The following is a 13,510-nucleotide window of genomic DNA, read 5'->3' on the forward strand; positions in this document are numbered from 1 at the left end:
TAGCAAATCTTCTGATCTTTAAAGACTTTCAGTAGAAGGAAATTCCAAAACTGGATCCCCATTTCTAATTCACTCACTTTGTTGTGATGGTAATAATTTTTAAGCATTTTTACTTGAACAACTGAGAATATAAATATCCTATATTCCCACTGGGACTTCTTTCATTCAATATGTAGAGTTTATTTGATATATCAGGCATTTCTATTAGCTTCTGTTCTTGAAGCTATCGCCAGGGTCAGGGAGGAAGCACTTCTCACCTGGAGCACCAGGGCTTCCTCTCGGGCCTGGATGTGCCCCCAGCAAACCTGAAAGAGATAATTTTGGTGCGTTAATATTTTATATGTGGGTAATTTCATTTATGCCGCTTGGTCAGTTTCACTTTGGCAATAGAAGGCAGTTTAATTACCATACATCTGGACATTAAAGATCATCAGTTCTGTGGGAGAAGAATCTCTAGAGCTGTGAAGAATTACACTGCCGCTAACCATTCAATGGAAAATAAAGCCAGGGGATCCGAGCTAATGAGCAAGTGGTACCTGTTTCTCCTTTTTCTCCCGCTGGACCAGGAATTCCATCATGTCCCTGGCTGCCTCTCATACCCATTGGTCCAGGAGATCCTAGGAATCCTGGAGGTCCTGAGAAAAGAAACGTCATGTGTTGAATTCTGTTAAAGGTGCTCCTTTCCCAGAACTGTGGTTATGTGATGCTCAATTCACAGTGAAAACTATGAACAGAATAATACTATCATGAGGATTATCACGTGAGAATGTGTGGGTTGGCAGATCTTTGAGTTAGATAGGTATAAATATCTAAGCTCACAGTTTTTGCATTTTTGTCCGGGGACCGAGTAACTGGGAGCTACCTTCTAAAGGGCAGCAGATAGGTAGATATACAGAGATTCCAACCTCAGGAGAAAATGTGCCTCCCTTGTGAAGGGGAAATAGACAAAAGTACAAAAATGGAACCTGGAGGGCCTTTGACTCCTGGAGAACCAGGGAAGCCTTTGATGCCTTTTAACCCCAAATCACCATCAGGGCCCGGCTTGCCTATAAATGAAGAGAGACGAGAAGGAAGGAGAACAGCACAAGATGAATGGTTATGATGATGGCTGAAGTGGTCAGTTCTTACACCCCCTGTGCTCACACTGGCCCTCAGGCTTTGTCCCGGCTACGGTTTCTCCACAGAAGCACAGCAGAGATGTGTCGAATCCCTTTCAAAGGTGTGTGTGCACCTCCCACATGGACCACTCAGTCTCTGATCTGTTACTTTAATTGGGAGTTAACAGCAAATCCACTGAACTTTTCAGTATTTGAAAAGATCGTTTAAATAGTATCTTCAAGTAAGCTGTAACCCAGTAGCTTGGCAGTTGTTTTTAATAAAACAAAACAAAAACTTAAACTCAAATGATAAGCAACTAAGAAGGCCAACGCTCAACCTGGAAACAGGCCAGAAAAAAAACTGCAACACTGTTACGGATTAATTGTGTTGCCCCTCCCCCCAATTCACATGTTGAATTCTAACCCCAGTACCTCAGAATATCACTGTATTTGGAGATAGGGTCTTTAAAAAAGCAATTAAGTTAAAAGGAGGTCATTGGGGTGGGCCCTGATCCCATATGCCTGGTGTCCTCGTAAGAATTGATAAGGACACAGACACACAGAGAAGACCATGTGAAGACACAGCAAGACGATGCCCAATACAAGCCCAGGAGAGAGGCCTCGGAAGAGACCAACCCTGCTGACACCTTGATCTCGGACTCCCAGCCTCCAGAGCTTTGAGAACAAATTTCTCTTATTTTAGCTACCCAGTCTGTGTTGTTATGGAAGCCCTAGAAAACTAATACGAATATCATGAGATTGGACAATGAACTAACATTTTGTGTTTTTAGGCTGAATTCTTTGAGACAGCACTTAAGTTTTGTTTATAGGATCAGGTTTTGTTGTTGTTGTTGTTGTTTGTTTTAAGTAGGCTCCACACCCAACATGGGGCTTGAACTCACCACCCTAGGATCAAGAGTTAGATGCTCTCCTAACTGAGCCAGCCGGGCGCCCTGTAGAGGATCCGGATTTTAGAGGTCAGCCCACCAAACTGGCCGATCAGTAAAATTTGCCCCCCCCACCCCGATTAATTTACTGTTCCTTAGTGTCTAAGAATTTGAAAATCAAAGTTGAATGAAAGCAATTGTAGTACAAAAACCTAAATAGCTTCCTGTTTACAGAGCTGATTCCAGGAGGTAAGGGCTATGCTAAGTGTCACGCTTCTGGCTTTCAGAGTTACAAAGCCCTCGCTCACCTGGATGGCCGGGACTTCCGGGATTTCCAGGGGCTCCCTCAGTTCCAGTAGGCCCCGAATGTCCAGGGGTGCCAGGTAGCCCTCTTTCTCCTTTCCTTCCCATGTCACCTGGCAATCCTGGATCTCCCTTAAAGTCAGTCAAACACCTTTAAAATCCTCATATAAGCAGGATATGTGATCAGAATTGAGTATGAACTACGTTTGCTTGCATTTAGTTATTCGGTTACTTAGTGAGCAATGCGTATGACCTGTCTGCCGTGTACCAGCACTGTGATCGGGGCCAGGCACGGGATGGCAACGGTATTTGTGGGAACCAGTGCAAAATGCAAAGACGGTACACATAAAGTGCAGGGACAGTGATGAGCCATTCCTAGGGGATTGAAACAGGAGGGATGAGCTCATAAGCTGATAGCTGTATGGTAGGTATTCTGAGCTGTGGAAAGAGGGTAAAGAACCCAAGTAGTTGCCTGAAAACGCAGAGGTATTGTTAATGTCCTTTGCCCACACTGAGTCCAGACACTTGCTGATACTTGCTGAGACTCACTCCACCACCAAAACATAACTACTTCAGTGGCCAGTATACCTTTGGTCCTGGTGGTCCTGGCCTTGTATCTGCCGAATAACCTGGCTCTCCCTTATCTCCTCGGAGACCGTGAACGCCTGGGAGACCCGTTCTTCCAGTTAAACCTGGTAGTCCCGAAGTTCCCCTGTGTCCTTTAGGACCTGAAATTAGGAAAGAAGTCAGGTAAGATGGGGCAACACAGGGATCCTGAAGCATTCTACTTCTAACTTTTGCACAAACCACCTTTCTCCTAAGAAGCTGGCTTTTCAGAGTCACGAATGCATCGGGGAGTTATAGTGGATGATTTTTACACAATATGACTATATTGTTCTCACTTGTGTTCTAAGGGCACACAGTACATTGTCTAAAAGTAAATCTCATTTTACACCAACTTTCTGCCAAGTGGAAAACCAAAACAACAAGCAATACAGAAAATTTAGAATTGAGAGCCATCATGAGGTTTAAGCTCATAATAGGATCTTATACCTTACCTGGCACCCCCATGTTCCCCATTCTTCCTGGCCCGCCATGCAGTCCCGGTTCTCCAGGATTCCCAGTGCTGCCTGGATCTCCCCTGAGGCCTTGAGAACAAATAAATAGTCACATGCCCTGCACAGTTCTGGACAGTGTAGGTGCTCAATGAATATTTGTTGCCTGCATGAATGAATGAATTCTGAGCAGCCAAACCAGCTAGTTTAAGTGCTCGTGTAGTGCCTTTTTGCCTCCAAATGAGGAGGGGACTGAGGACCCGGACAAGGTAAAATTAGAGAAAGTTAGATTCTTGGATTTCAAACATCACAGTCATCCTAGGACCAATGCCAGCAGACAAGAGGGGGCTCCTGCCACCATATAACAATAGATTTCCAAATGCAATACTGAAATGTGATTGCCCACGTAACATATTTTGTCACCAATGTGGTCATAGAGAAGAAGGGGCTATGTTACTTCAGTTTGAAAATTTTCTTTGCAAAATCAATAGCTTGTTTAAAAAAGAAAAAGGCAGATCTGAAAACCTCTAAATCGTTATCTGATTTTCTTCTCTGATATGTAATATCGTGATAAACTATAGTATGTGTATTTCATAATATGTATCAGCAGTGTCAAAATAACATTCATAGTACAAAAATGGAACTTTGTGCAAGTTAATATTTTTTTAGTTAATATAGGCTGACTATAAACAGCTTAATTTGGGTTTAATTTCAAAGCAAATGTCTGTTGGAACACTATGCGAGCAAAATTCATATTCAACCCAGTAAGTCAAGAGACACATTTTGGCTACATTTAGATCTGGGAACACTTAGAGCCTGAGATTTCTTTTTTTTTTTAATTATTATTATGTTATGTTAATCACCATACATTACATCATTAGTTTTTGATATAGTGTTCCATGATTCATTGTTTGCGTATAACACCCAGTGCTCATGCAGAACGTGCCCTCCTTAATACCCATTACCAGGCTAACCAATCCCCCCTCCCCCCTCCCCTCTAGAACCCTCAGTTTGTTTCTCAGAGTCCATAGTCTCTCATGGTTCATCTCCCCCTCCGATTTTCCCCCCTTCATTCTTACCTCCTGCTATCTTCTTTTTTTTTTTAACATATAATGTATTATTTGTTTCAGAGGTACAGATCTGTGATTCAACAGTCTTGCACAATTCACAGCGCTCACCATAGCACATACACTCCCAGTGTCTATCACCCAACCACCCCATCCCTCCCACCCCCCCACCACTCCTAGAGCCTGAGGTTTCTATCAGAGAATCAGCTATACCTGGTGGACCTAGTGGTCCAGGTGGTCCTTCCAGTCCTTTTAAACCTGGGAACCCTGGAATGCCTCTGTTTCCTTTCTCACCAGGCTTTCCAGCAAATCCTAAAGTTAAAAACCATGTATGAGGGAACACAGGTTAGAATTTTATCAGACTTCTCTACATCCTGATTAAACTTGATGACATGTTAGTGTAATACCGCGTAACATATTTGTTAAGAGCACGGGCAGATGTGGGCCCTTTTCCAAAAGAGGATTAAATGAGATAATACGTATAAAGCATTAGCACAGTGCCTGGCACAAGTTGGTTCTTAAATAACACTAGCGATGATAATATTTACACTTTAAATGAACATTTTAACAATTAGTGGCCTGGGGCGCCTGAGTGGCTCAGTCCTTAAGTGCCTGCCTTCGCTTCTCCCTCCCCCACTCCCCCTGCTTGTGTTCCCTCTCCCGCTGTGTCTCTCTCTGTCAAATAAATAAACAAGATCTTTAAAAAAATAAAATGAAACGGACTAGTAGCCATTTAAATACAGCGGACCAAATGCGGAATTAACGTAGAATTATCATAGAAATAAAAAGTCATGCATTGAGGAGGCAACAGATTATTGTGCAAGGCATAGAAGACCAAGTTTTCATCCAGGCTGGGGCCACCAGCTGGCTTTGTGACGGTGGGCAGGACGTGAAACACCAGCTCTCACTGTCCTCATTTGTCAACTACAGAGATTTTCTTGGATAATTCTTAGTCTCAGAACCAGCCCCGATGTTCTGATTCTAAACAGAAGAAGGCTGTACCTTTGAGACCTGGTTCTCCTTTGTCCCCCAGTAACTTGGATATTTGAGAAGGCCCCCGAGGTCCTCTATCTCCTTCTTCCCCCTTAGCTCCTGGGGGCCCTTTCTCACCCTTTGCTCCTGGAATTCCAAAGCTACCTAGAAAACAGAAGGAGCAACATCAGTTCCTTATTTCTTGAAGTAGTTTGTAAGGATTCAGAAGTTGACAGTGCTTACCATAAAACAAAACAAAAGAGGACAGATAAGCCAAAAATGGCAGGGAGAAAATTCAGCTCCATTCGAATGGAAAAAGGAATACAGAAAAGAGCAAGATCAAAGACATGGTTCTCTCGGGGAAACTACTTTTCCCTCAAAGGATAAAACAGAATTTATTTTGCTGCTAAATAAGAGAACATTGCTCATGCCTCCTGATCCTGGGAAGATACTCTGTCACTTACCCCTCTGTCCTGGGGTGCCTGGGTTCCCGGGGGGCCCAGGAGGGCCAGTGTTTCCCGGATAGCCCATCATCCCCATTATTCCTTTTTCACCTGTAGAAACAAGTTCACACAAAGCAGGTCAGGTTGTGCAGAATGAGAGAAGCGACATATTCCATAAAATAAAATAACTTATACCTCTAAAGAGGGTTGAAGGAATGGTTTCTGTAAATAGAATAATAACTGTATTTGTCTGGGAGATAGGTTAGTACACGGTCTTTATTACATTATGTATGTGGAGGTCATTGGTAGCAAATCACATTTGCAGATGAAAGAACATGTTAAAGTTTTGGAGCACTCCCTCCTCCCAGTCCTCGACCAGCGACTTTCTGTTATAGTCCCTTATTTTATTTTCCTCAAAGCAGTTGAACTTAGTTTTTAAATGCATTTGTTATGGTCTCCCCGAGTTCAGAGGTGGAGTCTTGCCCTCTGATGTGTCTCTAGGACTTGGAACAGTGCTGACATGTGGTAGGAGCTTAATAATATAAACGAAACGGGGTGCCTGGGTGGCTCAGTCATTAAGCGTCTGCCTTCGGCTCAGGTCATGATCCCAGGGTCCTGGGATCGAGCCCCATATCGGGCTCCCTGCTCCATGGGAAGCCTGCTTCTCCCTCTCCCACTGCCCCTGCTTGTGTTCCCTCTCTCACTGTGTCTCTCTCTGTCAAATAAATAAATAAAATCTTTTAAAAAAATAATATAAATGAAAGAACAATTTGCAGATTAAGTTGTTCTTCTGGGTTCTTCTCTGGAGGAGAGAGATCGGTGAGGTCCTTATGCCATGAGGAGACTACTGGAATATTCTTCCCAAACATATAAACTATAAAAATAGTGATGAAATAAAAAGAATGATAAGGGAATACTATGAACAACTCTATGCCCGCAAATCAGATGACTTAGATAAAATGCACAGCTTCCTAGAGAGGCATAACTGACTGAAAAAGAAACAGAAAATCTGAGTAGACCTATAACAAGAAATTGAATTGGTAATGTAAAGACTTCCCACAAAGAAAAGCCCAGACTCAGATGACTTCACTGGTGAATTCAACCAAATGTTTAAGGAATATCAATTCTTCACTAACTCTTCTAGAAAATACAAAAGAAGGAAATACTTCCCATCTTGTTCTATAAGGCCAGCATTACCCTGATACCAAAACCAGGCAAAGATATCATGAGCAAAGAAAAGGACAGACTAGTATCCCTTACAAATATAGATGCAAAAATTCTGAAGAAAATACTAGCAAATGTTCTTTAGTAGTAACATATAAAAAGGATTGCACAGCCAAAGTTGTTATACCTTGGGTAATTGTGAAATGTGATCATCCCACCACCACCATTGCGCTGCTCTCTAACCCCTTGCAAGTAATTCAGTAGGAAACACTTATATTAACTGAAAGAGGAGTGTAGAGTCGAAAGCCTAGGCCTATGTCCAATTTATACAGCCACCTTAAAAGAAAATGTGGAAGAAGATGGAAGAAAAATAAAATCACAAAAAAGGATACCTGGTAGTCCAAAAAATCCTGGATTTCCTGGATATCCTTTTTGACCAGGTGGTCCCATTTCACCTCGATGACCTGGCATTCCTGGTGGTCCAGGTTCTCCAGGAAAGCCTGACCTATCCAAGCCTGGAATACCTGGGTCTCCCTTTGGCCCTGTTTCACCTCTTCTGCCTATATATGAATAAATGAATGAATGAATGAATGAACGAACGAACACACAGCTGCCTTCCCCACCAACTCCAGAAATATATTTTTTATGGCTATAAATATGTAGCTGTGTGATTATGGACAAACCACACATTTATCTGATTGATTGATTGATTGATTGACATCCCCTTCTGTACAATTTCTAAGATCCCTTCTAGCTTTAACATTCTGTTTCAGTGATTCATGCAGTAATAAAAGTGTAGAATTTAGATCTATTCTCTAGTCCTGCAGACACATCCTGGGACTGCGCTTTACAACTGTAGCTCAGTCTTTCACCTGCAGAATACATCACACAACCACAGGTGGACGCGAGCCACCAGATACTTCTGGAAGTAATAATAGCACGACTACAACCATTAATGTCTTGGCCAAAAATTGGTTTGTGAACATAAAAGCAATGTGACAGCCCATAGGCATTAGCTGAGTTCTAAAGGATTTTTCTCAGTTCACAGATCTGAATGAGAAGAACCAGCAAAATAGAGTAAGTTTCTCATAATCTGGGCCACCTAGCCTGCAGCATTTAGAGTTATTTCACACCCTTATTTTATGTTGCTTGGGAAGCAATTAACTACATAATCTATTTACCACTTGATATACTTAGGGAGGTAAAGATAAAACTTTCTCTGAGAGTTTATATGTATATAAATATACGTGCAAATATAAGTTTATATGTATCTTCAGTGTTCACATTGTCTTGCATACAAGACACAAACCAATTTTACTGTATTAATTTCAGGTCTCTTACTCTCTAGGTGCTACTCACTGCAACCAATCCATGACAAGGTTTAGATTGCTAAAATAACATTTCCCACTGAACAGTGGTCAGGTCTTGTTGTTGGGCAGTTCCCATGTTAAGCAGCAAAGCACAGAGCAGGAGTTCCATGTCATCTGTCCACATAATGACTAGTTTTCAAGGCCTTCCTCTTACCTTGTTGCCCTTCCAATCCATTTAATCCTGGAAGTCCTTGGGCTCCCCTGGGACCCTCCGTGCACCTTCCTGGGGGTCCTTTTTCTCCAGGTGGTCCAGGCTTCCCTGGATCCCCTGCAAAATAGAGGCCAGGAATATATTCAGGTGCCAAAACCCAAGGTCCTAGTACTGCTATCACAGTCCTTCTCCTGTAACTTCCCCCCCTAAATTGAACCTATATTTAATACCACTGATATGCCTTTTATAAAGGACACTCATTATAAAGGACAGAAGGAAGGAAGGAGGAAGAAAAGAAAAAAACAAAGGGAGGGCAGCAATGTTGAATGGAAAAATAATTAGACCCCACAGATTGTATTTGTTAAACTAGAAGTCTGAGAAGAATTCTTCGTCCCAGAGTGCCTTCAACTTGCTGCATTTTAGCAGAGCTCACTATGGAGAAAAGTAATCACACTTGCTATTATACCTTGGGGTCCATCAAGCCCTCCAGTTCCTGGAATCCCAGGGAGACCTGGAGGTCCAGGGAGTCCAATTTCTCCATTTTCCCCAGAACCGCCTCTTTCTCCTGGAAAACCTGGTGTTCCTGGTTCTCCAGGCATGGCTAGTCCTGGTTCTCCCTGTGGCACAGAAATTGTATTAGTTTCACTATGTAACACTTCCAACTCTTTCTTGGCTATTGACTGGTCTTTAGGGCTATTGACTTGAAAATAATCCTTGCACAGTTACCACCATTCTACCATTCTTTCCTTTTCAACTCTAGTTGCTGAGTTTCTATAAAATTATGCTTGACCATTCTTGAGGCTCTGTAACCGCCACTTTTGCAGAAGACTGAAATTGTCTGTAAACAGTCTAGATGTCTCTATTTGTGACAGCTTTTCTCAGTGATCCACACTTTTTTAGAGCCCTTCCATTTTAAATACTCTGAATGTTCCTAGGGATTAGGGAGGAAACAGGGAGGCAAAACTGTCTTCTAACACCACTTTTCCTTTCTAAAAGGGAGGGATGGTTCAGAGAATCGTTAAAAAGTATTTAATATCTTCATCATCTACCAATATATAGATAATTCCTATACCCAGAGGATCCTAACTGGATGATTGTGATTGCCCCCCGTCATCCCCACACATCCATCTGAGTTTTAATTCTTGAAGACCTTGGCTCCTGGGAGACCCGGTTCTCCAGGTGACCCGGGCTTCCCCATTTCTCCTGGACAACCCGATGCTCCTTTTGCTCCTGGAAAACCTTGCTCTCCTACAGAGGAAACATAATACAAGTTGCAGGAGTATGCTTAGTAAAAGATTTAGAGCAGTATCTCTGTTATTTTATCTATGTTTTTATGGGGCAAGTTGCTAGAGATGTTTTTATGAAAGTCTGAATGATAAAAAAGCCAACTGTTACATTAGCAAAAAAAAAAAAAAAAAAAAATCCCATTCCAAATCAGAGCCTCAATTGAAAAAATGACTTTCTCCATTTCGTTGTGTAGAATGGCTACAGTTTTGATGCAGCAATTGCACTGATCCCAGTTGAAAAGACTTTTTCTTTTGGAGTGTATTTTACACAAAATATACAGCCAAATGAATATTTGCATGTCCAGAAACCTATCCAAGCATGACCCAGACGAAGATAAAAAGCATATCCAGGGGTGCCCGTGTGGCTCAGTCGTTGAGCGTCTGCCTTTGGCTCAGGTCATGATCCCAGGGTCCTGGGATCGAGCCCCGCATCGGGCTCCCTGCTCGGCGGGAAGCCTGCTTCTCCCTCTCCCACTCCCCCTGCTTGTGTTCCCTCTCTCGCTGTGTCTCTCTCTGTCAAATAAATAAATAAAATCTTAAAAAAAAAAGATATAAAGCATATCTGGTGCCCTAGGTAGCCTTTCTCAAGAGAATTACTTTCTAATGCCATTGAACATAATGGATTAATTTCTTTCTCATATATTTATATTAGAATTTAGAAAGGAATCACATATCATTTGTTCTGTTCCGTGGTTCGCAAGAGGAAAGAAACCCTGGTGAAGAAGGGCTGCGTTCAGAGAGTTCTTTTGTGCCTCTATTTTGACCAGTTTTTAAAAGATTTTATTTATTTATTTGACAGAGAGAGACACACAGCGAGAGAGGGAACACAAGCAGAGGAGAGTGAAAGTGGGAGAAGCAGGCTTCCCACTGAGCAGGGAGCCCGATGCTGGTCTTGATCGCAGGACGCTGGGATCATGACCTGAGCCGAAGGCCGTCAACTTAACGACTGAGCCACCCAGGCTCCCGGACCAGTTTTTAATTCATCATTAGTTTATGGGATTATTATAGGTTCAACTGGGAAATTTTGAGTCTGAACTTTCAAGGATTTCTTAGGCTACTTCTGGTCCCCATAATTTACAGTCTCCTTTCAGAGGGTGAATCCGTAGGGTTACAAACAAGGATACAATTTCTTAATGCAGGGTCCAAGACGGAGTAGGCAAAAATACGGGCCAGGCTGCATGAGATCATTGGGAAGACATCCAAGAAATTGGAGTCAAAGACATTCTTGAAGCTATTACATTTTCCATTTCAAATATTCATAAACTGAGATCAATATTCCCATTTTTGTGTAGGACTAATGCATGATAAGCACTGATGACATATTAATCTAGGAGATCAAGTACCAAAGAGTGGATTATAGTTTGACAGTCACTTTAAATAATATTGAAACAAACATAAAAAGATTATAAAAATTTGAAAATCTATGCAACAGCCCAGGGACTGAAATGGCTAGTATGTCATCCTGGACAAGACTCTGATGTATTTGTTAGGTTATGGTTTGAGTTCTCAGCATCTGGATTTCTTTGGGGTGATTTCCCTTCGATGGGAAACAGCATTTGTTCCCAAAGGAAAGTAACTTCTGTAATTTATAGGGGAGTGTATAGGAAAACCAATTATTGGTGATTTAATAGTTCTTTTTTAATTATAAAAGAAATGTATAAAGTGAAAAAAATGCGTAAGTGTAAAAAGTGCAGACATTTATTAAGAAGTAAAGAAAAAATTCCTCGTAACTCCACACTCAAAAAGAACCACTACTACCGTTTTGGTGAATTTTCTTTCAACTTTTCCTATGTATTTTAAAAAACGTAATTGAGATGACACGCATAAATATATGTGAATTCTGCCTTTTGCGTAACATCATTGTAAGATTTTTTTTTTCCCATTTAAGATGGGTGGAAAACATTATTTTAAATATCACATTATGGATCTTTTCTATGTTATTCAGACCTGTATTTATATTTTCTAAATATCCACAACAAAATTTATGTTTTAAAATTTGTACATTTACCCTTAGGTCCAGGGGGCCCAGGGAAGCCGATTCCTGGAATTCCTGGTTCGCCATCAGGCCCAGGAAGACCTGGATCACCACATTTTCCTGTGGATCCAGGAACACCTGAAAACACACACACATCCACATAAGAAACTTCCCTTCATCTTGTCTTGAAACAAAAATCTAAGTTTCTGTGTCATCCTAGGCCTTTTTGGAAATTAAGAAATAATTTTAACATAACCCCAAGTGTATACTCTTCCTCCCTCTCCATTCTTATCCAATGGACTAATCATTAGGAGCAACAAATAATGTTTAATATAGAATTTAATTCCTACAAAGAAATATTCTAGATATCTTGAGCTACATAAGACTCCCATCATGCATGCAAAGTTAAGTTTTAGATCATATTGGCAAAGAAGTTACATTTTCAAATGAAGAAGCTGCAGGAACTGGCTTGATTAACTGCTGGCAAACATCACTTATTCCCCCACCAAAAATCCATGGAGATTGTTCTGCTCTCGAATTCCTTTTAAGTAATTATATTGATTCTTTTTTCTTTTTTGGAATCAGAGGCACCAATGGGAATAATTTGGATAATCCCAAAGAACAATGACAAGTCCCCTGCCTGTGGGCTTGTTATCTAACAGAACTCTGGCCTCTGCTCTCTTTTGGCACCAACAAATCTAGTTTTTCCTTACATAGGGGACAATATTTTTTGAGGACAGTCAGGCTGCCATTTGATGTCATGCACCAGACTTGGCAGAGGGGATACTCACCAGGTAGACCTTGGGGGCCAGCACGGCCAGGGGGCCCTGGAGGTCCTGGGGGCCCTGGGACTGGTGTCGAAATACCGAATTCTCCCTTAGGACCTTAAGAAAGTTTGTGATCATAAGATTGGTGTGCATATTGAAGCTTTTTTTGGTTCAGAGGGAACAAATGTGATATAAGGGGTTTACAAACATATCCCCAGAAATAGAAAATAATAGTCTCTGCTTCATAGGCTTCAAAACTGGCGTAAAGATGACTAACCCACTGAAACTTTCTTATTCAGCTGAAGAATATTTATAAGCACTGACTATTGCGCAAGCTTTGTTTTAATTAATAGCCCACCTCAATGCTGGTCTATTGAAAGAGAGGCTGTTCTAAAAAAAAAATCGATAATATGGAATTCATCTTAAACATTGGCAAATATTTATTTGGTAGGATATTTATTTATTGGGCCACTAGTTTGCATGGGAAGGAAGTACAGTATGCTGAACAAAACATGAAGTGTGGCTTGGGCACATATCTTAACCTCTGATTAAGTTCTTCATGTGTCATTGGGGAGATAAAGCCTACTCAGCCCATAAATATTTGAGATAATGTGGCTATGGGGGCCAACATTAAAAACATGTTAGTGATTTGTATTATCCATATATTTATAGAAAAAAAATAAGTTTACAGTAGTGTGATGGGAAAAGCTTGATAATATATTTTACGACAATGGAGTCCTTTGCTAGAAATTCGCACGTAGAAAGAACAGAAGAAGATTTGAAGATGGATCAGAAGGACTTCTTCTGTAAAGGGCCAGATAGTAAATAATCTGGGCTTTGTAGTCCAGATGGTTGTGCCACTACTCAATGCTGCCATTGTAGCGTGGGAACCGCCGGAAACAGTATGTAAGTGAATGAGTGTGACCGTGGGCCAGCAGAATGTATTTATGGACACTGAAACTTGAATTTCATA

At 41.3% G+C, this 13,510-nt stretch overlaps 1 protein-coding gene across 1 annotated transcript in view; it reads right to left on the minus strand.

The window, feature by feature from the left end:
- Positions 1 to 13,510, minus strand: part of COL4A3 (collagen type IV alpha 3 chain) — a 123,290-nt gene that overhangs the window by 18,687 nt on the left and 91,093 nt on the right. The window contains exons 27-41 of the mRNA XM_032400990.1: positions 12,562 to 12,654; positions 11,804 to 11,908; positions 9,660 to 9,757; positions 8,976 to 9,126; positions 8,513 to 8,626; positions 7,381 to 7,548; positions 5,846 to 5,935; positions 5,412 to 5,546; positions 4,623 to 4,721; positions 3,346 to 3,435; positions 2,876 to 3,015; positions 2,293 to 2,419; positions 966 to 1,046; positions 537 to 635; positions 258 to 305 (exon numbers count right to left, since the gene is read on the minus strand). Coding sequence (XP_032256881.1) covers positions 258 to 305; positions 537 to 635; positions 966 to 1,046; positions 2,293 to 2,419; positions 2,876 to 3,015; positions 3,346 to 3,435; positions 4,623 to 4,721; positions 5,412 to 5,546; positions 5,846 to 5,935; positions 7,381 to 7,548; positions 8,513 to 8,626; positions 8,976 to 9,126; positions 9,660 to 9,757; positions 11,804 to 11,908; positions 12,562 to 12,654 — 1,638 coding nt within the window. The remainder of the gene's footprint in view (positions 1 to 257; positions 306 to 536; positions 636 to 965; positions 1,047 to 2,292; positions 2,420 to 2,875; positions 3,016 to 3,345; positions 3,436 to 4,622; positions 4,722 to 5,411; positions 5,547 to 5,845; positions 5,936 to 7,380; positions 7,549 to 8,512; positions 8,627 to 8,975; positions 9,127 to 9,659; positions 9,758 to 11,803; positions 11,909 to 12,561; positions 12,655 to 13,510) is intronic.

The sequence above is a fragment of the Phoca vitulina genome, unplaced genomic scaffold (assembly GCF_004348235.1).
Source record: "Phoca vitulina isolate PV1807 unplaced genomic scaffold, GSC_HSeal_1.0 scaffold1, whole genome shotgun sequence".
NCBI lineage: Eukaryota > Metazoa > Chordata > Mammalia > Carnivora > Phocidae > Phoca > Phoca vitulina.